The sequence below is a fragment of the Mycetomoellerius zeteki genome, unplaced genomic scaffold (genome assembly GCF_001594055.1).
Source record: "Mycetomoellerius zeteki isolate Tzet28-1 unplaced genomic scaffold, Tzet1.0 scaffold25, whole genome shotgun sequence".
Lineage (NCBI taxonomy): Eukaryota > Metazoa > Arthropoda > Insecta > Hymenoptera > Formicidae > Mycetomoellerius > Mycetomoellerius zeteki.
In genome coordinates, this window is record NW_017257227.1 from 2,981,295 (window position 1) to 3,007,781 (window position 26,487).

The 26,487-nt window shown below is 31.9% G+C and overlaps 2 protein-coding genes across 2 annotated transcripts in view; both read left to right on the forward strand.

Annotated features, from left to right (window-relative positions):
• Fife (regulating synaptic membrane exocytosis protein fife) overlaps nt 1-7,336 on the forward strand; it is a 162,505-nt gene extending 155,169 nt beyond the window's left edge. Inside the window, exons 20-23 of the mRNA XM_018449833.1 lie at nt 5,102-5,189; nt 5,419-5,501; nt 5,783-5,890; nt 6,732-7,336. Of these exons, the coding sequence (XP_018305335.1) occupies nt 5,102-5,189; nt 5,419-5,501; nt 5,783-5,890; nt 6,732-7,036 (584 nt within the window). The 3' untranslated portion in view covers nt 7,037-7,336. The remainder of the gene's footprint in view (nt 1-5,101; nt 5,190-5,418; nt 5,502-5,782; nt 5,891-6,731) is intronic.
• A 12,392-nt stretch (nt 7,337-19,728) lies between these two features.
• Nucleotides 19,729-25,814, forward strand: LOC108723758 (uncharacterized). The gene is made up of 12 exons (XM_018449708.1): nt 19,729-19,896; nt 22,314-22,395; nt 23,331-23,449; nt 23,541-23,723; nt 23,856-24,031; nt 24,132-24,222; nt 24,290-24,487; nt 24,613-24,780; nt 24,877-25,018; nt 25,124-25,194; nt 25,287-25,376; nt 25,485-25,814. Exons 1-12 carry the CDS (start codon nt 19,855-19,857, stop codon nt 25,812-25,814), a joined length of 1,692 nt encoding a protein of 563 aa, XP_018305210.1. The 5' UTR covers nt 19,729-19,854.
• The last annotated feature ends 673 nt before the right edge of the window (nt 25,815-26,487 follow it).

The window sequence follows — 26,487 nt, forward strand, 5'->3', positions numbered from 1 at the left end:
AAATTACGCCATTTTTATCTGCTGATGGAAGAAGACAGTAGATTTGCGAGGAAGTAGGCTGCGAATTATGCATGAGAAAAAAGCTGGCTGATATTTTTGGAATACGTACGAAATTTAACGCAAAGTGCTCCTTACAATTATCCCTGCCTATTCAATTTCCTCGCTTTGACTCAAAACTACAGTCGAACCTGTTGAACTATGCGTAGCTATCCACTTGTATTGATAGTAAGTCGCTGCGTTGAATATTCTAAGCGATCATTAAGCGCGCCCAGGCGCGGTGTCACCAAAAGAATCGCAATTACCTAATCAATTTCTCGCCTTCCGTCTTCCTGTTGACATCTATGTGCATCTTCGTTCACGTATGTGCCCGGCCTCAAGCGCAACGTGCACTTTGAACTTGACGCTTCACTGTATTGTTGATTATCTTGATATCCTTTCTCGGTCGGCACCGTCTGCCAATGCCGAAACTCCGAATGCTCTTCGTACTCGACTCGAATCGCGAAACACTCGGTTCGCTCGGTCGAAACGCCATCGGCCATCGTCACGACCCCGATTATCGACGACAAATCGTGGGCTACGCACGCACGACCAACCAACCAACCAACCAATCAACCAACCAATCAACCAACCAACCAATCAATCAACCAACCAACCAACCAATCGACCACCATCGACCACCAACAACGACAACAGAGTGCGTAGTCCCAACAGTTACTGTGTGGCAGTGCGAGCCTGTGTCTCCGAGGACCGGTAATTCGGCCTCCTTCCCATTGCCGCACTCCACACCACCTCGATAAATAATCGCAAGGCACTGTCAACCAACGTTATGGGCTTCCGGTAAGACACTCTCTTTCTCTATCGCTCACTGTCTACTATCGCACTTTTCCTCTCTATCACTCTCTGTTTATCTGTACTTTAAGCAGAATCTCGCTTCCAATTATTGTCCCTTTAATTCACCCCTTTTAACAAACGGTATCGTAGTATATGTTCTGCAATAAAGAGAGTATAAGAACGGAATAGATTTGACGGAATAGATATAGCGAAACTGTTGATATTAGAATATCCATTAGTTTGAACGTTCAAAATAGACGAAATAGGAAGTAGAAACAGAGTAGAAATAGGATTTCGATTTGAAAATCCCAAGTCTGATTGATTCTCGGATAAAAATTTGACGAACATTTTATTTTCTTCTCATAATAGTATCTTTTACGCAATTTTGATAAAAAAAAAATAAATAATTTTATGGCAAAACATTAATTCAATTAATGATATCACGCTTTTTATTTAAAGGTACACAGTTGGAAAATTTGTGTACCTTTGAATGTTAAATTTAACACATTTCACATGTCCTAAACGGTCCACTAAAATTTTTGTGTTAATTTTAACACAAGATGAATATGTTAGAAGATGACACAAATATTAGGTATGTAAAAAAATTAACATAAATAACGTATCACAATTTATAAACTATCATATTTCTTCACTAAAATTAATATTTATAATATGTTAAATTAATACATCTTATTTGTTTATCTCAAAATTTATATTTAAAAAAATTATTTTTATATTTTTTATTTGTTCACTTATATAATATATAAATTGTATTGTTTTAACACTAAAAATGTTAAATATCAATTTAACACAAAATATTCAAATAAAATAATCACACTGTGTTAAATTTAACTCTCGGTTATAATTAAAAATTCCACGTAAAATTTTAACAAAGGCTCTTGAGTGGATTGTTTCTAACACAAATATAAAATATTTTTTTGAATGTGTCTAATGAATATTTTACTTAACGGTATTTTACTTTTTCTATAATTTCTTTATTAATATTTAAGTAATCAATTTTATAACAGAAAAAATTTCTAAGTAAAATTTATATGAGAAATATTTTTATAAACATTATATAAATAACAATTTATCTGTCGCTACTATACGCTACTATACTCTATTCTGAATATTTTTATTTCTACAATCTTTTAATTTTCTCTATCATTTTATTTTGTTCCGTTCTTCGTAGTTCTTAATTGAAGAGATAAATAAAACATTTCGTGAAAAAAGATTTTGAAAGAACATTACTATATACGTATCATTATACATATTATTGATAGAGAATACCGTTCTAATATCTCTCGCGTTTTGCTTTTTTATTTTTGCACTTCTATTTTTTTTCTCTCTTTGCGCGCACGTGTCATTAATTTGTCTTCCCTCGATACACACTACATTATATTTTTTCAAAGACGCACGCAACATCATTCATCATGATACAAGGAAGGGATAATATGTCGATAAATTTTACCTGTCAAATATATTCTTTTCTGTTTGAACGTGTAATTCGTACCCCTCCTCCCCCCGCCCCCAATCGTGATATAATTTTTTAAAACGAGATTAATTATACTATTGTTAGTTTTGCAATTTCTCGGGCATACTATTAATTTCCTGCTTGTGTTGATCGTACTCCATTTCATCTTCTGCTCTCATTTATTAGTCTAGTTAATCATTCTAAATGTCAAGAGTTAGAGCGTTAATTCCTTACCATCTTTTAATTACTTTATCCCCCTTCTTCTCTCTTTTTTTAAGATTAATATTTTTGTCATTTTTATCAAGCGACAACTACTTGCAAATAATATCTACAACATTTTCTCTCTAAAATTATTTTAATTATTTCATTCGACATTTTGTTAAATATCAAGATATCTTAAATAGCAAATTTTGTTTAATCAGCAATTATAATTTTATTAATATGTTCTCATAGTTTAAAAATACACGTGCACATCAACCTTGCATCTTTAGTTATTTTAATATTAACAATTTCACATATAATTTTCACAACTAATGAACAGATAAATAAATTTACAATTGATAGAGAAGCACCTGAACAGACATACGTTCATATACGTTTGCTCACGCAAACGTTATTTATTTATTTATTTAATAATACATTGCGGAAATAGAGCAATTTTTCGAATCATCAGACAGGTGAGTAACAAACAAAATATCCACATCCCGTTCCTTACTACAAGCCTTCACAAATTCCTTTTTGCTTCTCTCTCCTAAATTTTCTTGCAATTAGAGCAAGTTGAACTTTAGAATATTTGCTTGAGCACACTATTAGCATTTATAGATAATTTGAACGCTAGCCACTTACTGCTACCACTGTTGCTAACTACAATCATGATCTTAGGTAAGAGATTTCGAATGCCATCGTTGTATTGTCGCACGTCTTTAGCACTGTATTGACACGAACATTTGACAAATAATCTTTTTATTAATATTTTTATTAATGAATGACTTATCTAACAAACTGTAACTCTGTACTGACTATACGACATGTTTTTACTGATTCTATTTTTATACTACGCCTACTGATTCTAAAATTGTCTTTTTTACTTTTACTTTTTAATTATTTTATTTATTACTACTCTTATCTATGCGTATATGTATACATCTTAAATATTTAAGATGTTTCTATTTCATGACACCTAAAAATATGTAATATGTTGTATAATAAAGAACATTTATAAATATAAAAATATTTTAGCGATATTTATATGAAATCATATGTAATATTAATATACAAATGATACTTAAATAAAATAGCATTTTTATTGAATTCTTTGACAAAAAATTTTTAATATTCTTTTATAAGAATTAGAAATAAAAGATATAAAAATTTAGAACAAACGATAATTCTTGTAGAAATAAATGGGAAGTACTTTATTCATGAGCAACTAAAAAAAGTTTTACTTTTTCTTATATCGGAAAAACTGAAAACAAATGGACTGAAAATATAATTTTAAACACAAATCTGCATGTTTAATAATTAGGTCATCCATAAATTTGTAACTTTGTCAAAAAAATATTCAGAATGATGCTCACAATTAGAATAATAACAAATAATGAGGAAGTGTAAATGTAAGAATAATGAGAACTTTAGAAGAAAATAACAATAGAACGAGGACGAACTATATATTAGCTCTTCGAGCTTCTAATTATCTTATTACAGCTATCGAGACTGAACTTCCCTCTTCGTAGAGTTGAAACTCCCTGCTATCGTTGGTACTTTGGAGCTGAAGTTTGTATCTTACTTCTATGTAGAGGACGCGTTTGGAATTTATTACATATATCTACTTAATTCAGGAAGCTTCGGTTGTTGAATTTCACGATTCGGTTAGCAGTTCCATTGGTATTGATTGAATTGTTTGCATAGAAATTCTCATTGGATATTCTTGTGTATATAATAAAAACTATCAGAAACGTAAATAATAAAGATCTTGTATATAATAAAGATTATCAGAAATGTAAAACTCGACGTTATAAGATAGTATATATTATAATTATATATTAATATTTTTTATTTATTTTTTCTATTATAAAAGAAACATAAACACAAGTATAATCTTTTCATTACTTTTCATCATTATATATGATCAATTTATGATAAAAAAAATTATCTAGTATAATCCCAACTGCTTATTTAAAAGAACCACTTAAATAAGACGATTCATATAATCATAGGATGCTCGAAGCAACTCATACAGCACAAAAACTTACAGCAACATTGCAACGTTTACAATATCACTACATTATTGTTGGAATGACGCAATATTGCTGCAATGCTGCAAGCTTGTTGTTGCAAGCTTCTGTACACTGTTTGAGAAATTTTAATAAATATTTAAAGAAAGTAAAATATACTCGTTAACGATAGAATGTAGATTATTGGAATTATATTGAAATTCACACGACCGAAGATGCTTTGCAATTGTCGTATTGCTAGTAGAAAGCTTCTCTGAAGGATCTGTTGCAATACTGAGTTTTTGATAATACAAGCCCGTAGTATTGACTCTTCTAATTGGCAGGTGTAAATTGTTTCATTCAAATATAACTTAACTGTAATCTGTATGGAAATATGCAATCATTTAAATCTAGAAATGTCAATTGTAACAAATATTGAGAATTTTTTTAGACGAGTATTATTATTTAAAATGAATAAATAATGTCTTGACAAAACAGATTTCTGCTGGGTCATGCAATGCCATACAGTTTGCAGTCAGTCCGATGTGATCAATAATGTGAGAAGATATTTTTCAACTTGTAGGGCGGGGTGAGCGCAAAGACAGCGTTATGGAGATTCCTGAGAGATTTTATGATCGAAATAGCGAATCTGACGAAGACGAGAAATGGAGGTACGCGATCCATCTTTCGTGACAAGTTAAAATGGATCAATCACTCTATTCTATTCACATTTTCGATGTATTTGTTATCGATTCATCAATTATGCTTTATACTATCATATCGTTAATATTTTAGTTCAGATATATCATGCAATGATAAAAGAACAGATAAAACTCCTACATTGATATTCATTAAGTTAAACATAATTGAATTTGTATGGCGTAACTTTTGTTATTGCAGTCAGTCGGCGAGAAATGAAAATGGCGTCGATTTGAAACTGGGTCGCGGACAGTTGCTGCCGAAAGGATTCAAAATAATCAGTGGTAAAATATTTGTTTAAAATCCCATACGTCGAGAGTAAATTATTTGTCCTCACAAATTCTATATTTTATTTTAGTTTTGTAGTATTTTGAGTGACTCGAAAAAAGATTCTAAATGAAATGTATACATATTTCTTCCTAGAAATATATTTATATTTAATAAAAACAGGTATTTACTTTTGATTCATTAAATCTCGAATATTTATCAATCTTTATTTTAATGCAATTCTTCTTATTATAATTTTACTTTCGCATTCATTTAATTGCGATTGTAAACATTGTAGGAGCACAAAACGGCGAAGTACAGCTGGGTTTCTATCTGTGCAAGGGAACTCTCGAGGTCGAAGTTATCTGCGCGAGAGATATTTGTCCCGAGGAGAAGGAGGAACCAGGTAATTTCTGGAGTGTATTTCCTCTCTTTGTTCGCTGTTAATTCGAGTTATTCGTTTCTGTTTGCTATAAAATTCTCGCAACCTAGTATCTTTGAGGTCCTCCCAGCTATCTATCCTCGCGCGAGCGTTAATTTCATAGTCGTTACTTTTACAGCGTGCGGGTATTCGGTCTTGATTATTCATGCATTACTTTAGCGTTTAGAAACAAATTTCCGAGCCAGTGTTCAGCGTACTGGTTAATCGCAATGACCTACATCCACTAACTTGTTAAGGTCGAAGCTGCAGTAAAACTAACGTTTTTATGAATATTTTGTAAAAATATTTTAGTTTTTATATACAGGGTGTTTCCAAATTAAATGGCAAAACTTCGGGAGCGTGTAGAGGAGTAAAAAACTAAGAAAAAAAGTCCTATAGACATATGCTCGTTTTTGCTCCGTTTCAGAGAAATCGAAAAAAAATGTTTACATTTCTTGCCATATCTAGCACCGACATATTTGATTACATTTTCCACTTTCTGTTATGAATTTGTCAGTCGCTCTTTGAAAGCCTTTAACAGTAGATGAATTTTGTCTTTTGATTTTTAAATATTTTAGTTAGTAAAAAAGTTTAATAAGATTTAATATAACGATACGATAATAAAACACATTTTTTTATCTTTCCTCAGAAATTTTTAACTATTTCTATTTTTATGTATTATAAAAATAGAATGTTTCTTTGATCTACATTTATTGGAAATTTACAAAAGAAGAAAATTCTTTCTACTTATAGATATGCTTAAAATGTTAGATTTTAAAACCATTTTCCCAAGTCTCGACAGCAAAATTTTTATCTTTATCCATAGACACTTACGTGAAGACGTACTTACGAGAACGAGACGGCGACAAGTGGTTGCAGAAGCGCAAGACCCGCGTGGTGCGACACTCGAAGACTCCGCAGTATCGGCAGACGCTGAAATACGGACGTTGCGACACTTTGCAAGGCAGGCATTTGCTGGTGATGCTGTGGGAGAAGAAGCAAGCCTTCGAGAGCAACCAGGGGCTGGGTGGCGCCGAAGTGGATCTCGATGTGCTGCCACCGAAGGAATTCATCTTCGATTGGTATCCGCTCTTCACGGCACGAACAACGCAGACTCACCATGATGGTTAAGGGAAAAATGGGCCCTCGAGGCTGGCGAGCTCGACCTCAGATTGAGCCTTTTGCTCAAGGACGAGGACGAGCCCGTCGTCAAGATCATCTCTTGATGGAAATCGTGGCTGATTATGTGGCAATGTTGGTTCGATCGAATTCAACGCGATCTCGATCTACGTGAGATAACAGTATTCTGTATTATTACAAGTCCTTGAGTGTAGCGACGAGGCTCACGTTGTTCCAAAAGGCAAATGAAGTTCGCGACGATAAAGTTTCAATCTTTCTGTGTTGCTGCGACTTTTCAATTATAATTTATATTTACAATAGCGTGCAAATGTGTTCAAATAGAAAAATACTTTTATTTCGTTCAATCGATTAGAATTATATTGTACACGAATATTAATTTAGGCTACGGTCCACTCTCTAAAAGTGAATTAGTGTATTATTACTGATTACATCAGTTATAAGTGTAGCACTGAAGTCATCAGCGAATATTTATTGTTTTTCAGTAATAATACACTGATTCATTTTAGAGGTTATAATTTTCTGCAGATTCAATCTGTAGAAACTATAACTTCTCAAAATGAATCAGTGTATTATTACTGAAAAACAGTAAATATTCGCTGATATTACAGTTATAAGTGTAGCACTGAAGTCAGTGATAATACACTGATTCACTTTTAGAGAGCACTAGATGCTACAAATGCTTCGAAGCATTTTTTGATTAGTCAATTAGTAAAATTCTTTCTTCCGATTGATCGATCAGAAGCTTCGAAGCATTTGTAGCGCCAAGTGAACCGCACCCTTAATCGGCACTCATAATTGGCTGGTATTAAATCGATAAATGTATTTTATAATGGTTATTTAATCAATCTGAAACTGCAAACAAACAAGTAACGAATAACATATTTACCGATTAAATGCATGATTATTTATTAACATTTGTAAATACACATGATAGAAGAAAAAAAAAATATATATATATTTCTCTAAAGTCGAAATGTTATAAAAAATTATAATAAAAGATTTGATTCTTTCTTTTAATAAATATAAACTTAAAACTTCGCGGAGCATAGGAACTTCAAATTGCTTATCGCAATACATAAAAGGTGATTTTCAAAAAGATCAGTCAGCAACACGGGGGGTTCGATCATACGACAAACTTAATTGAAAGTGATCCATAATCATACGTAGCATATAACCGGAAGACAATCAATTTCAGAGGGCTTATTATTAAAGAAGACAATCAACTTTAAAAATTATAAAGACATAACGCTTTCATTGAACTTACGCTTGTGGGACGACGTCAGCGTCAACGCGCGTCGTCGCGTTCTTTTTTTTTTTGCGAAGAGAAAGAAAAGAGAGGACAAGAAAAACAGATTCGAGAGAACCGAGTTCCTTCGATTAGCGCCTTTCGAGATTCGCGAGTGTTTTATCGGCACTCGCGGTGATTTTAGCAATAAAGGTGTACCTGCGCGAGTCTTGTTTGCACGAAGCAGCAGGGACAAAGAATACAGAAAGGTACGGAAAGTTTATTTTTCGATGAGTAACTACAGAAACAAGTGGAAGTAGCCATGTATCCTGATGAAATGATAAGGGTCCATTTTTCCCGAAACAAATATAATATTGACAAATACGTCGATTGTGCGAAGCGAAACTCGATCGACATCTACCGCCGACGGCGGTCTCGTCTGGTTGATCCAGTCAGGGATTCGATCGAATTTCATACGTACTAATTCAAATATCGATATTTAAGGGTCAACAGGGATATAGAGCCTGTGTTTGATCTTCCTATATGCCGACGAGACGCTTTCAGAATTCGCGTTTCTATTTAAAGTAGATATTTGATTTGGAAAGCAGAACAGAAGTTTGTAGTAATGTAGTACAATTACAATTTCTTTGTTTTCGGATAATTCTGAATAATATTTTTTCTCTTACATTACATTTCACATATAAGTAAAGTAATTAATTCGTACAAATATTATATCAACGTTCTAAAAACGCAAATCATAAACTGTATTATTACAATCTGAAATTATAGATTCAGAATTTTTCTATATACATAGCGTTCCAAAAAAAGTGATGACTATAAGAAAATAGAAAGCAGAATTCAATGGAATGCCTCAATCGGCGTAACTACTTAATGCTTTAACTATTTAATGGTAGACAATCGTTTCAAGGCTCGCTGGCCGAGTCAATGACAAAAAAAAAGGAGTAATTAGCTTGAGGTGGTGGCGAGACGAGCGGATGAGTTCCCGGAAGTAACTTCGCGGTCAACTTGAATAATAACCAACCAAACTCGGTGTTTAGAAGTCGCACAATTTTGTAGCTCGTAGACTGATAACGGGACTTCGACGTTTCTCAGATGTAATGCTGACGTCCCGTTTTGCGTAGCGTCTCGAAGATCACTATGACTCCACGAAGCAATCCCGAGCAGTTCGATTGGCAATAAAAAAGACAACGGAGAAAAATTGGCAGAGGGAAAAATTGACGTGAGAAGAAATATACAACAAAAATTCACGAGCTTAATTAATCGCTTCGGGATGATTTACGATGATTCTCGGGACGCGTTAATGTGAATGTTTAAATCCTACAATGTGTCCCACGACGAAATTAGGGACATAATGGTTTGTCCAGAATTATTGCGCTTACCCCGCCCGAATTAGCGATAGGTCATAAACGTGATAATATCGTAACAGAATTAATTAATGATTCGGCAGCATTCTCACGATATGATCCATGAGTCATGTCTTAAATGATTGAAGTTCACAAATTTATTATTATGCTGACAATGAGTGTGATGCATGCACAGACGAAGGAACACGCGACAGTACGTAAGTGATGTGGTGCATGTGTATAACATGAAGATTACGGCGTCGATCCCGGGACGTGGTATACACATGCATATCTATATATAAATATACTATATATTATTACAATCCGCGGGGAAACTGTAACGAAGGATAATCAAAATGTACATGTGTTTAAATGATACAATTAAGGATAAATACAGTGTCACTGTCCCATATCATTAAAACTCGGTGTTAACGATGTAGATGTTTAAGGGATGTCAACGAAAGTTCAATCGAAAATTTATTTTCGCAAGTCCTTTGAAACGAAATTCTTAACGATGATATACGTACATAGTTCTTACACTAGTAACTTCATTTCGTTACATTGGCAAATTTATTTTCCTCTATAACGTATGTTTTCGTCGATTCTACCTTTTTATAAATATAGGTATTCTCTCTGTAAGAAATATCAGACTCTGACTTTTTTAAATGAAAATTTATATTTATTCACTATTAACGTCGGGTCTTTAAGATCAATAGTTTGGACAAATATTACGATTCCTTTGAGGATTCGTTTGCAATTCGTAAACGGCAGACTTTTGATCGAAAAGATGTGCAGGAATCGCGGAATCGCGAGCGCCTAAGCATTCGAAGAAAGTAATTTTTTACTTAAAACACACAGCAAGAAAGCATATCGGCCCGAAAAAAAAAAGAAAAGAGATACTTTAATTACGGTTGTGCTGTTCACACATCTTATGTCGATATAATTGCTATATCAGTCTCTGAACGCCTCGAACGCTAGCGATACGCCTCGCAAGACTCATAAACGAGACGATTGTGCCTTCGCGAGGGCTATGTCAGATATATCGTAGAAAAAGAACATTTCACGGATAATCGGTCTAGCATATCCGACATCATGAAAATATATTAAACAACACAAATTCAAACTTTGCTGTAAAACCAATTACGCAAGACCTCATATGATCTTATATCTTTTATTTATTGTGTTACATAATACTCATATCATGATCTTAATAATACTACGCATTCACCGAAGTCATTAATATTTTAATTAACGTGCAGTTTGTAACTCAATTAAATCCATTTAATTAATTTTTTTTCACGAATAAACGATAATTAAGAGAATCATGTTAAAAAACAAGAAAACAGATTCAAGATATGATCTTAGCAAATGATGTAAGTAAACAGAAAGTATAAGTAAAAAAGGTATTTGTAGCGAAGGTAAAGGAAATCGGCGAAACTTTCGATGAAAAATCACGAATTAATTCGAGCAAATGTATTTTATCGACAGTTTCCTCTTAGAAGATTATCGCATGGACAATCTTCTCATACGAATGCAATCTATACTTTAGACGGAGGACTTCTCTCCTTTGTAGTAGTTGAACGCATTCTATAAACAAGTTTTCTACTAGCCTTCGAAGTGACCTAATAACTATTACGATCATTAGTTATCGTTGCCGTTATTATTATCACTATCGCTACTGCTTGTTCTCTTCTTGGCTATTCTATTATAAATCAATCAATACTTATTAAAGTTCGAAATGAGAATTTATATTTCGTGACATTAGTTTTAAATCACACCGTCAGTGATCTTTACTAATGAAATTATAAATGATAAATTAATTTTTTGTTCTTTAAACTATTATTTTATCGTTGATTATTCTGTATATTTTTTAAATATGTTCTTTATATATAGTTTTTATAATATTAACTTTTTAATTAGACACTTTTACTTTATATATGCATATATTTCTAAGTTTATAATATCTTGTTATGAGATATTTATTTATTTATTTACATTTTAAAAAATAAATTAAATTAAATTTGTAATTAAATGTAGGTAAATGTACAATTACATTATATTTATATGTTATATTAATTATATTTATATGTTTTACGTTTAGAAGTCTAAAAAATCTAAGGACAAAGGGTTAAATTGTCCGTACTCGAATGTACTATCCTTCGCTCATTTCACGCACGTTTCTAAAAATCTTGTAGCAGTTTTCGACGAAGTTCGAGCTTACAATAAAAAATTAGCTTACAATAAAATCCTTACATTATAGTAAAATCTAGACACATGTCATTCGCTCAAATACAGAGCCACTACGATTTTTCTATGATACAGAACGCTAGCACCTTAATGTAGAGCATGACTTGGGTCTGTTTCACTATTGTCTTACGTCTAATTATGACGAACACATACGTACACACGAAGTACACACAGAGACAGACAAACAGACAAACAGGCAAACAATACACATGTGTACGCGAATACGTTGAAATCAATCTTGACAATCGAAACTATTGATTCAAACTTATGCTGTGGATCTTTAGAAGATAATATAATTACATTTCATATTATATATAATACGGGCCGTGTGTGTAAAATATTTCTTAAGACGAGCGTACACATCGCTAATTATTGCACAATTGTAAATTATCAGGTCAATCAATCGCAGATAAAAACTTTCCTTAAAAAATGATGAATGTACATGAGGGAAGTAGGCTTTTTTCTCTCGAGATGAAATGAATATTGGCACGATTGGTCACCTCGTTGAGAACGCTGTTAATTAAGAATTATATGCAACGACCTGTTCCCTTACATATCTGTGTTGTACTCGTTCTAACACTTCTAACGTCTAATTGTAAGTGTCAGGGACAATCTCACGGAAGTGCATGCGTGTCTTCAAACGTGGATCAAACAACAACGGCAAGTTCTCTAGCCTGCATAGCAGGAAATTTGCTCGTATTAGCGTTTCGGCAATGCTAATCAATTTTGTATCTGCTTGTATGTGTGTAGTTTACTCGATTCTTAATTAACTATTTAATATTGTATTGTTGATGCTAATAACTTAACGAAAGACGGATTGCTTATCATGATCGGTCTATTATGCTTTAATTCATAACGAAACGCTATGCGAGAAGAATGAAGAAACTAGCCATTTGCTAATTATAACTTTTTTTCTTTTCCGTTTTTCACTTCGGTCAAAATCGACATGATTTTCATTACTTGTTCAATCAAACTTTGCCTACATTTCGCGAGAAAAGATGTCTCGCGGGAATTTAAACGATCAACGATAAGATTGATCGCAATCTCCGTTTCTCAACAGGGAGTGCTCAAGTACGGCCTAAAACCACATTCGAATGAGTCGCGAAAGGAGTGCTTGATCCTCGTAGATACGCGATTAATTGTTACATATGTACACCTGTAAGTATTAGCCATTAAATTGATAATTTGTAAAATGTATAATTAAAACGAAGTCAACGGTTTCGAAAGAAAAAGGAGAAAGGCGAAAAACGGAATTGTACGTGAAAGATTTTAAACGAGTTACAATAATCATTCGGGACCCAAATAATTTCGGCCGCAGGACAATTATAGGGACTGATAGTTAAATGTGTTTAGCGATAATTAGCCTGCAAAAGTTAAATTAAATTAAATTCGACTAGAGTGATTCATCGTTAAAAAATATCCTCTTTGATTAGTAGAAAGCACTTGAATTAATCGACTTCTTCTCATGTTCTATGATACCGTTTCACTCGAGATAATTCGAGTTTCCATATACTAAAGCAATCAAATTATTTTTTCCAATATTCTCCGCATTTCGTCTTTCTAATATAACGCTACCGTTAGTGACTCTGTAGGTACTTATAAAACTAGAACTTATAAAAAAATTAGACACGTTAAGAAATTCTGCCATTTTCTCATCAGCCATAGGGATGGCAGTTAGAAAACGTTTTGCTGGTGTACAGCAAGCTGATTTCCTTCGAGCGTGACACGTGTTGTGAGCTGTCAAATATTTAGAAGTTTATATACAAAATTTTATTTATAAAACTTCACCTTTTTTTTTGCGTAGTGGATACATGAAGTAGTGAGTACAAATTGCACTTGTAGAAATTGTTGATAACCGCTTGCTCTTAAATGAAAATTACTGAACTTTATTTTGAATATTGATTCTTTTAATAAGAGTATTAATACATTAAAGAAGTATATCCACATTTATAAATCGTATATATTTATCACTTCTTATAAGTAGCATAAAATTTAAATTATATTATAAGTATTTAATATTTTAAAATAACAATTATCTCTTCTAACATATTCACGTAATTTTCATTAATAATTAAATCTCTGACATATGTTTGAATGTAATAAATGACTGACGTATCAAGAGAAGTAGGTACTGAAGAGTATCAGCGTAAATAGAAATATACTATGGCCTTGTAAAGTCTTAGTATAAAAGTATAAAAGTATAAAAAGGGCAAGTGTGTCGACGATTCTTTCTTGCTTTGTATATTATTAGAATTTTAGAGATTTTTAAAATTCCTATAATTTTACGAGCGATCGCACGATCGCTCTGCGCTCGCGTACACTTTCACGAAAGTGATGCTTCGCGAAAAAAAGCGCAACATGGGAAAGACACCCTTAACATAGCTAAAAGATATAGATACGATATGTTATCATACATATATCAAATTCAATGTGATGTTTCCTGCATGTTGAATGTTGATTGTCACGTATGTGGATTTAGAATCACAGAGTATGATAGAATTGCGAGTTAATCATGAGTATGGATAATTAGCGGTTAAGCGAATTGCGATATAATTTTCTTTCTATCGGTTTTATAGTAATTGGTGATTACGAAACAATCTTGACTTGATCAAACATTGATTGATCGATAATGCAAGGAAATTCCTGAGAGCCGAATGAAATTTATTTTCATTACAATATACGTACATATACAAATGTATCTATTGAAATTTTAGTTTTAGAAATTACACAACTCCGTGAATAAAAAACATTTGTCAAATGAACATATTTTTATTGATTACTTAAGAACTTTATTGCTTGAAAGAAGCTCTTAGCAATAATTATAAAATATTTAAGAGGAACTTTTTTTTCTTGAAATAATATTTTCAATTTCTAAATTTCTAATACAATTTAAAATAAAGAAATAACGCGCATATTTTGTCTCAGAAGTTTCTCATAATCTATGAATCAAAGTTTTTCTTTATTATTAATAAACTTATTTTAATTTTAATTAATTAATTTTTATTTAATTTTAATTAATTAATTATTATTAAATATAAGTTGAGTTTCCTCTCTTCATTCGTACCATTGAAAAAAGCCGCGAAAGTATTTGATATAACTTCTACAATTTTTTCTACGAGAAAAATAATTCTCTAAGAAACAAATAAAAAATGGAATTCTCTATTAAAAGATATTTTTATTAGTAGAGGATTTTGCGATATTTATTCATACCTATCTAAAAGTCTTATATTGATCTAAAACACGTATGTCTTGTATTTAATTATTCACTTTGTATTTAATATTCACTATGTTATAGTGAAATGCCGAGCATCTACATTGCGTATATTTGGTAACATTAATGGTTTCTAATTGTGACTCGATAGCAAATAGAATAAGAATAAAGCAAGAATAATAACGGAAAGGAGAAGATATAATTAAGTAATAACGTAGTAATTAGAATAGACATTATTATTAACTTCTTCAGTGAGGAAAAAGTCGTATTTTTCCATATCGGAAGAAAGAAAGAGAGAGATCGAGAGAGAATTCTATTATAGTACAATATTATATGTAATATTTTTCTTGAGAAAGTACAGGAAGGACCATCATATATATCTTGCAAGATTGCAAATAGTTTCGATTAGCCAGCAATTAAATTAGAACAATATAGATAGACTGTTGATAACGTTAGCGCAATATGCTTCGTATTTCAGAATTAATTTTTCAAAGATTAAAATCGACTGCTGTGTTCGATCGTGTTAAGAATGACGTGCAAAAAAAGGTGATATGAAATGATATATAAAGATAAGGAGTGCCAGATTGACAAAATGTATAGTTACTTTATATGGAACACCTGTAACATAACGAAACAAAAAGAAGTCATAGCCGGTTTCTATTTGCCCCTCGTTAAAATTTCAGTAATGATTTACAAGTCGCAAATTTTTTACATTTAGATTTGTTTCCCTATGAATTTTGATTATTGTTTCCTGTCTAATGAATTAAAATTTAATAAGCAACTGCCGTTGTTTTTATATGTTGAACTTCACGAGTGTATCAAATGGTACTAATGAGATATAGTTGCGTACGCAAGTATATATATATATGTACATATATTTATATATATACATATATATATACATATAGGGTTGAAGATTAAAAATGTTGCTGGAAAGAAGAATATTATTTTTGTATATCTTCCGTGTAACAAGTTCAACATATGCAGAAACAGTATTCTCTGCGAAGCGGTGGTTTAAGCATATTCATTTCAATTGCTGCTTTTTATACATTTGTCTATCTTCTTCTTTCCTATTTTAAAGCAAAATGCGCTTACTCTACTTGAGATGCAAAACAAGGATATAGAATGATTAGACCTAACAGCGTCGAACTCGAAGGTTGACTGACTCGTAGTGTGCATAATACATGCGTGTGTATAAGTGTACATCTGTGTAAGTCTTTTGAGTTATCATCTATTTTTTTTTTTTGGAAAAGTTTATGTAAATTCCTTCCATTTTACATAGACCTTTTTCCAACACAAGTGTAACACGTGCAAACACATACACACACATCACCTGTGCGAAAGAAATGCTGCAGATATAATACAGATATTAAATAATTAAAGGTGTGAAAAAAGCGAGATCGAACTGCTGCTCGTTCCTGTAATTATCAGAGACATGTTTTGTTCTCATGTAAAGCACACATACCAAAATAATAAATAATATTTTTTGTCGACGTAACTTTACTTATCTTCATTTCCTCTTCCGTAACGTGTGATAGAAGAAGCAAGTTAAAAATATTCAAAACTGCAAAGTAACTTGTTTAAATTAAACGAAATAACAAACATCATTGATTCCAATTGTTTTAACTGCATGGATCATTAAGAATAATTAGATAATAGGCTACTTTAAATTTCATAAAATACTCGAAGACAAATTTCGAATTTACAAACTGTCCATTTTTTTTATAAATTCACGTAATTCATCCCTCTATTATCTTTATGGAGTAATCCAAAAAGTAATCCATCTCTTCATCTTTAATTAAAAATCAAAACTAAAAATGAATTATGCGTATTTGTCAACTTGTGAATTTAAAATATAAGTATATATTTATAATTTGACGACACACAATTTCAACCTGTTCCTACTAATTCATGACCGTCTTGTAGATAATACTGTCGCTTTCTATTATGTTTAGAAGGAAAACACATTCCTACCGGCAACGTTTAATTGCAGTTTCCATTTCGCGCGTTCTGCGAGAGGAATAAGATTCCTCTCTGACGATTTGATAAAATAATTAGGATTTAAACAATTTCTTAGCAACTGTAATTATTTCATCGCATATTTTTGTAATAAGTAAGTACAGACTACATTATATATGTACACACATGTCTATCCGTGCATAATGTTCAAGCGTATAACTAATATTCCTTTCACCGCATTTAAACTACATCTTACCATGACATGTAAAATGTTATAAGAGGTAAATGTTCAGTCATCAGTCACGTCTAGTCATCACTATTGCACCATAACATTAAAATACGATTTAATATATTCCACATAACTTTTACTAACACGGTAGATATAAGTTTCAATTTTATTATGTAAGTTATATGTTTCTCTTCCTCCTTTTTTTCTTCTCTACGAATACGATTGATTCACCTATTTAAAAAAAGAGAGGAAAAAAATGATCAACACAAAAAAAAATCAATTATATTATTTCTTTTTGGAATTTATATAAACTTTTATTTTTATTATATAATACAGTTTTTACAGAAATAAATACGTTAATTTTAAAATCGTAAACGAATTAAGATTCTGGTGAAACTTTTTTTGTTAGAATAATAATAATTTGTTCAGTTTTATATTTTTGTTCTAAAAGAAGTTTAATAAAACTTAAAACGCCAATATAATTTATTACCTTTTCTTTATGTAATATCTTATAGACAACTTCTTGCTAGCCGTAACATTTACGAGAAATCCTAGATTACGCAAATAAATTATATACGTCTTACATGTAAAGACGGTCAACCTTACGGAAGTTGGTGTGCTAAAATTTAAGTAATTAAGAATAAGAAACTGATAATTTAGTAGTTGTAGTATAGAAGAAGGTGGTATTATGGCACTCCAATTACATTTTACACAATAACTTTGTTAATTAATAATCAATATTTTAGTTAAAAACTTGACAATTACATTTATTAAATAATTGTTGAATCGATTCTGGACTCAAAGTTACGAAATATTTATTACTGAGGACACTATTAATAAAAATGTGGCGACATTGCATAATGACTCGAAGAAAAATATGGATGGTAATGCGGCTTTTTATAAAAATAGCCTTAAAAAATTAGTTTTATTTAGAAAATAGTATTTGGTTACAAAATTAACAAAAAAGTAAAACATTTTTAAATGTATGCAAATAAAAGTAAATACATTTACACAATTTCTGCATATAAACTGCACAGTACTAAAAATCTCAATGTACTAAAAATAGTACACATAATACAAAGTATAGATTAACAGTAGAGCTACAAACGATTATCAAATAATTATTTTGATATGAAAACCTCAAAAAAGAGGCCGTGAGTAATCAATATCCGTAAAGGGCCACATAAACAAAATGCCATGCTATTGTTTAAATTTTCACAACTCAAAATATATACAGTCAAATAAAATGTTAAATAGCAAACAATACATTCAAAAATACATATATTCATGTGATAATATGCAAGTTTAAGAAAAATGAGGAAGTAGGTGTAATTAAACGCTAAAATATACCTCAGAAACGTTTCGAAATATTTAAAAGTAAAAAATGCGTTATAATAACTGCTGGCTATTGATTAATGATATAATTAGCGTCATGTAACGGTGAGCTACTGAACAAATAATTCCATAAGTAATCGTTAGAATTCGCCACTTAATAGCGGAGATATTAAAAGGGGCCACAATATTTACACTAGCCATAATACCATTTTCTTCTCTTCTAATTTTATGATTTATATCAATTTTGTAGACACGTATATATGTATATTTAAAACTCAATTTATAATATACGACTTTTATTTAAAAATGATTTTAATGTTATCGTCTGAGTTTGATTATCAATAGAGATGATAACTGTAGAGAAACAAATTGTAATTTTGCCGCAGTATATAAGATATTATAAGATTACAGGTAGGCATGCTTATTTTTGCAGCTTTTATATAACAAAAAATCATAAATTTAATAATGTATTATCCAAATATTTATATTTATAATATTCGCAAATTTATATCAATTGTCGATAATGTCATCGTTCTTCAATTACCTCCGAGCCCTCCAGGACCTTTTTGTGACATACCACGAAAATTTGTTCAGAAACATCTATAATTAATAGTGTCTCGTAGATATCTTAGGCAAAAGAAAGAGGGATTCAAGTGATTCAGATATCGTAGTCTATCCGAAATCGTATTACGACGGTTAATTAATTTAAGAAGACACTGTTAGTATTTTATACTTTCTATATCTATTATGTTATAATAGTAATAATGGAAGAACATTTGAGCAAAAAAAGCTTCAGAAATCGATGTAGGTAAATGTTCCAGTCTGCGAGCTTTCACTTTATACTTTTAATACCTACTGAAAGTTTCACTTTTAACAAGAGCAAAAGTGACAACTACTTCAAGAATGAATCTTTAAGAGTGAACTTTCACTCCTTTGGAATTACTCTTATGTAATGAGTGAGCAGCTATTTCACTCGCTCAACCAAAGTGATTTAAGCATCGGTTGATAATTCAATGCAAGATGCATTGAACGTCACTTCAATAGAGTGAATTCTCAAACGCTAGGAGCGCTACAATCGTTTTGCTGTTATGAACGAGATGGTGCCATCTTGGTTGTTCGTCACATGTTTTAGTGAATAAACTCGGCAATGTGCCGTTTTCGTTTCCGAGAGACAATAGACTACGCATTTTGTAAAATAATTAAGTGTAGATCATTTGTTTTGTGTGATTGTGATTGATTATGCATGCATTGTACGCGATGAATTCGAACATTTTGCCACAGGTAAGCATCATTTATTTAATTCGAGAAAGACACGAGAATTTCCATATACGAAATTCCCAATAAACAGATATGACTTCTATATAACATATACGTAAATATATACCATTTTATATCTACATCAAGCCCTTATTTCTAATTGCGTAAAGGTGCGATTTCACGAAGATATGCATATCCAGCTATTGCCCCCACTCTCATCAGCACAGCTGAAAACGGAGCGCTTTCTCCACGTCCGGATATGGTTGCATTTGGAAACGTCACCCCAGTGAGAAATGATATTGGAATCGATGTTGAATCGACGTCGCTCGACGTCAATTTGATGATTTCGACGTCGAATCGACATCGATTCGACGTCGATTCCATTGTCATTTCTCACTGGGACTCGGATCCCTCCGATCACCTTCGATATCTCGGATGCATTAGAGACCCTATCAGAGTCTGGCCACGTACGAGCGATTTTGTCAAAATCTTAAAGCTGGAAACACAATAGACACAGGCAATAGGCACAGGCAACAGGGAATAACAAGCCGTCCAATCAGAGCTCTGGGGTATAAGTTCGATATTGTATCCCAGAGCTCTGATTGGACGGCTCGTTATTCCCTGTTGCCTGTGCCTGTTGCTTGTGCCCATTGTATTTCCAGCTTAACAGAGAGAAGAATAATATATAATTTCTCCCTGCATATATATACTATTTCACTCTAACTTATACTGTTTCACTCTATGTTTCACTCTATACTTTAATTAAGATTATAAAGTGAGACACACACAGTACATATATAAGGAGAAATTATATAAATATATACTTTTTTCTCATAGGATTTTGGCAAAATCGTAGCCAGACTCCGATATAGAATCTCTAGGATGCATCATCTTGTCCTTGTTTAACATTAGGCGAACAACAAGGACGAAACGATCATGAAGGCACCTGAGCGATATTTCCGAACGCAGAGTCTATATGATCACCGATAATTAATTGGTGCAATCGAACTATACATCGGGATATGTATATTAGATACGTGAGCGACTAGCGTTTGTGCAAAATACTCGTCACTCGAGTGTAAATCGCCCTCCATTTCAAGTACTAAGTTGTAAAATATTTAAAGAAATTATGTATTGTAAATTATTTTTCCAAGGGTTTTTCTAAGTTTGCTTCAAACAAAATGACAAATGCGATTGGTCAATTCCGATGGATTAACTGGCCAGTTAAGTTAACTGAGCTTGGTGACAGTGGCCCTAATTTTTCAATCTCTTAAAAGAATAAGTCTCGATCACAATACACACATACAAATTTTGTACTCGCAAGATCAACAAATCCAGCGTAGGTTGCTATCAACACATTTTTTGATATTTCGTTATTTCACTCTCCAAGAAAACATAAGAGACGTTTGCGACGAGATATTGGAATCTGGATTTTCCCTTGCTCTGTTTTTTTTAGTTTATATTGGTGAGAGTGGGGGTAATATCCTTTTAAGCCTTGTATCCATGATGCTAGAAATCGGTCCTCGGATGAAGAATTGACCAATCGCAATGATCATGTGATCAAATTGTTCAAATGTGATTTGTTAATTCTTTCTCTCTGTTCGAGACCGACTGTCTCGGATCGATTTCTAGCATCGTGGACATCAGGCTTTAGACTCCTGTATGGTTTTCCGATCCATTGTGGAGGGTAGCGTGTCCGGTGAATACACCTAATATTCGAATAAATAAATAAAAAATGATTGAAAATACTCTTTCGAATACACGTCTTTTTTATTCGTCAAGAAACGAATAAATACTTTTTCATTCCATTTGAATGAGTATTTTTTGAATATGATTACGAATATTTTCGTTTCGTATTCACTTTTACTCTGTATTATCTGCACATAGCCTGTACGCCTACAAGAGAAAACAGGAATCTATAAAAACAATACGGCTACAATTACACTGTGCTCTTAGTCCGCGACCTATACGATAGGCGTTTTTGTTTAACTTTTATGTTAAACAAAGTCATTTTTATTGGGAATAAATAATATATCTTGGAATTGTCCTCAGACCATAATAAACGCGCCCAAGTTATCTTATAAAGTGTTTATAACATTACTGTGATATAACCGGAATTATATCGGAATATGTATGGCGCTCTATCAAATAAATATTTTTGTAAATAAAAAATGTATTACTTTCTAAAATATTTTTCAAAATTTCTAAGTTTCCTTCATAAAATCTGAATACTTCAATGACAAAAATAAATAAAATTCATTTTTTTTACTTAAAGTCACCAAAGTGCCGGTTATAGTTAAGGAATAACGATTGCTTATTGCAGCTCTCTTTTTCATATTCGACAGTAATTGGAAAATTCTTACAATTACAACCACACCTACAACTATGCTTACGCAATTGCAGGATAGGCTTCATGTACAAATTAATATTTATTTTCGCAGGACACATTAAACAGTCCGACTGCATTAAAAGAATATTTACTCACTAAAGGGGTGCCACATGAAGTTCTGAAAATATTGCAAGGTGAATTACAAAAATATGTCAAGTGTTAAGGGATAGATACAATAGAAGGAATAAGGAATAACAACAACGATTTCAACTTATCGGAAACTGGGTATCCGATTTCTGATAGGTTGAATTTCCTTATTCCTTATTTCTATTATATTTCTATTATTGTATGCACTCTTCTTTCATCAGCTCCGATTAACGCTAATCGATGGTTGACTCAATCATCATGATCGCCAACGTGAGAACTAAACACAATTTGTCTCCAAAAGAAGAAGAGAGAGGAGACGTTCTAACCCATACAGCACAGAATTTATAGCAATATCGCTGCAAAATCTCTGCAATACTGCTGCAACATGCAATGTTGCCGCAATATTGCAGCAGTGTTGCTGCAACTTGTGTGTAACTTTGTGCTGTAGGGGAATTTATTAAACTGTTGTTGGCACTTCTGCGAGTTGATTGTCGATTAATTTAATCAGAAGTTGGTGAAAGAGACTCGTAGACAAAGTTGATTTTAAAATATTTAAATTTAATTCAAGTTAAACTATATGTATATGCTCATCTTAAAAAAGTAGTACATTAATATAGTACATAAGTCAGTCCTAAATATTCACTACGAAGGATATTAAATCGATTTAGTAAATTTGTAATCGTTTTGGCATGACTCAATAAAACTTCTTGTACATACATCTATGTAATTTAATTTGAATTACTCCAGCAAACATAGAATCTAACTGCAATACTGCAGCAACATTATAACATTCCTATATTTTGTTTGCTGGGACGTTACTGGCTCCTTAATAACATTTTAGTAAATGAAATTAATTTTTAACATATAATAAAATAATCAAATAAAAGCTGAATATCTTTCAAATTAGTTTCCACTTAAAAGTCAGCAATTCAAAAAATTATATATATAATTCATATCTTTTTAAATATTGTGTATATTACAGATGAATTTGTTGATGGCGAAGCATTTCTTTCGCTGACAGAAACTGATTTAAAAGAACTCAAAATAAAAACGGGACCGAGGAAGAAACTGTTGAATTTGATTAATGCAGCAAAAGCAACGGTATTTTTAATTTAACCATTAGAAATAAATATGTATGTATAACCAGTTACACGTGAAGAAATTCTAACATTGTTGTTGTAACTGTATACAGAATTGTTTTATTGTTAATGGACCTATCTATGGAGTTCAAAATAATATACCTACAATCGCGTCAACTGCCGGTAATGAAATCATTCAAGTTGATGAGCAACCAAAAAATTCTGCAATAGATGACGTAAATAATGTACAAAATGTTCCTATTTTACTGCATCCACAAAATATAAATATTCAGCAGGTATTAATTATGCTATTATAAAAAAACCTTAAAAAAATATACTATTATATATATTTAAAAAACACGTAATTCATTTTACGAAAATAAATAAATAATATAAAAATGTTTAAAGTATGTTTTGAATATATTTAGCCTAATAACGCAGAAAATAAATTAAACGTTCGAGCTTGGATTGAAGCGTATGATGCTAAAATTATAAGAAAGATACCATTAGTGAGCGTTCTTGATTCTGGTATCGTTGGAAATACCGATCGTCAAGAATTTATTAGAATAGTATGTGCTGAAATAGTCAAACTCAACAATGATATGTACGTTATCATGATATTTTTAAATTTATAAAACACGTTGTTCATAACTTAATTGTTTATATTACTCTATAATATTTTTATTTCGAATCTTATTTGAAAGGTATCCATCTAGCCAATTAAAAACAAAATTGGCTAGGGAAATCGTCAATGCTTTTCCGAAATTACGATCTTCACACTCGCCTGAAGGTTATGTAAGTATTTTTGTAATTCATATATTGATACTATTGTTTAATAAAATTTATTTATGTACATATTTAGGAGCATTTTTATGATAAGACAACAAACAGCGGCTTTATACAATATCGCTTTCAAAATATGCGAGTAAAACTAAATCCCACGAAGAAAAAAAGAGCATCGACTAAGCCAGCAATTAATGTTAAAAAAATTAATATTAAAAGACAGAGGACACAATTTGTGAAACAAGAATATCTTGAAGAGGAAGTATTTCAAGAAAAGGTACATATGACATTTGTAAAGAAAATTAGCATTTTAGAATTCTAATTCAAATACAATATATACATATTTATAGATTTTTTTCTTATAAAAATATTTAATTATTGTTGACAATTTATTACTTTCAGTGTTGTGAGCTTATATTCAAAATGCCCAGCGAAAGCAATAAGCCGAGTATTATACAATTATTAGATGAAACAAGACCTAACAGGCAAAGGAGCATAAAAAATTCCGAACAGACAATAGACGATGTATTTAAATTATATCCAAAACTAAAAGATTACAATGGAGAAATGGTAAGTTAATTGAAGTATGAAAAATAATTTGTAGATATGTAACTATTTCTTCATTCAAATGATTTACATCATATAGAATTTCATTTATTGTTTCAGATTCATAGAGAATTTATATCAATGTTTCCTAACAATGATATATTTTTAAGAAAATTTTCATCTTACTATGTGCCAAGAATTTTGAAATTCTGCCGCATGAAAAAGGAATACTTGCTCCAAAAAGTGGATGATTTTGATGATGGTATGACAATACATAGTTTAGTTATATTATTGAACAAGAACTCGATTTTTTCTACAACTTGTACATTTCTTTTGTATGTAACTGATACTTCTTTATACTTTACAGATAATTTCAAAGCTCTGATTTTGTTGCCGGAACTATTGCCCTCTCCGAACTATGCAAAAACGAAAACAACTGTAAGCGATTCAAAAATAATTTTCGATTTCGAAATAATTTTCACAAAAAGAGCGTGCGTATATGAATTTAATAATATTAATTATAATTTCAGAGGGAAAACAATTCAAAAGGTACAAAAATTAAAGCATCGAATTTTTCCCTTAAACAGATTCCAAACCGAAATTTATTACAGTTTATTCATGTGAGTATTGTAATTAAAAACATCGTACATTATAAACTTAAATACAGCCAATGCTCATTATAGATATTTTATATTATAAGCTATGTATATTTTTACCTTTTAATATAGAAAATGGAAGATTTACTTGTAAATAATGAAGAAGATGAAACTTTGTCTCAAAAACGAAAAAATATCCAACCGTTTTTGGTGTGCTTTGTGATTGGACAAACAAAAGAAGGACAATTTTATATAAAGACTGATGAAAATTTAATTTCAGTTGGCGACAATCCAATATTTGCCTTTGATATCCTTGTTAAACTGCATTATTGTTTTGATGTTCAGTTTGCATCTGATTTACTAACATTTTATGATTTCATAACCGGATGCATTATGGGTCTCAACATACCTGGTGCTAGTTGTAGGGCTTTGCACACTACACTGTGTAATATTACCTTATAACTTATCAAATGTGTTCTAATTATATAATTTCTTATTGTAATATTATTAATATAAGTAATTAATATTGGGTGGATCCATATATTCGTTCGGTTTTTGTTAGTAGTGCAAATTTTTTCCGAATCCGGTTCTGGTTGCCTAATCGGGCAATCCAAATATGTTTTGGAAAGGTGACAGTCCGCTCTTTTCATCTGTCAAATTTGGTTTCATTGGCATTAGTTTTGTTTGTGCTACAGGCCTGTGAACATGTCGGAGAATAAGGTGCATTTTCGGCACATTTTGCTTTATTACTTCAAGAAAGACAAGCGAGCTGCGGAGGCCCACCGAAAGATATGCGGCGTATACGGGGACGATGCCTTAACAGAACGTGCCGCTCAGAAATAGTTTGCCAAATTTCGTTCCGGAGATACGAGTCTTGAAGATGGACCCCGCAGCGGTCGGCTCACCGAGGATGATTCGAATGATATCAAGGCACTGGTTGAGCAAGACCGGACGCTAAAGGTGCGAGAGATTGCGGAGACACTTAAAATAGGCTATAGAACTGTACAAAGGCATTTGCAACACCTTGGCTACGTGTCCCGCCTCGATGTTTGGGTGCCGCACAAGCTGACGAGGAGAACCTGGCCAACCGCATATCCATCTGCAATTCACTTCTGAAGCGGCACGAAAGCGACCC

Bases quoted from the DNA above. Each gene is read 5' to 3' on its own strand.
- LOC108723758 (XM_018449708.1), top strand. From the start codon at position 19,855: ATGCATGCATTGTACGCGATGAATTCGAACATTTTGCCACAG. The intron at 19,897-22,313 runs GTAAGCATCATT...TTATTTTCGCAG, and splicing joins ATTCGAACATTTTGCCACAG to GACACATTAAACAGTCCGAC. The intron at 24,488-24,612 runs GTACATATGACA...TATTACTTTCAG, and splicing joins AGGAAGTATTTCAAGAAAAG to TGTTGTGAGCTTATATTCAA.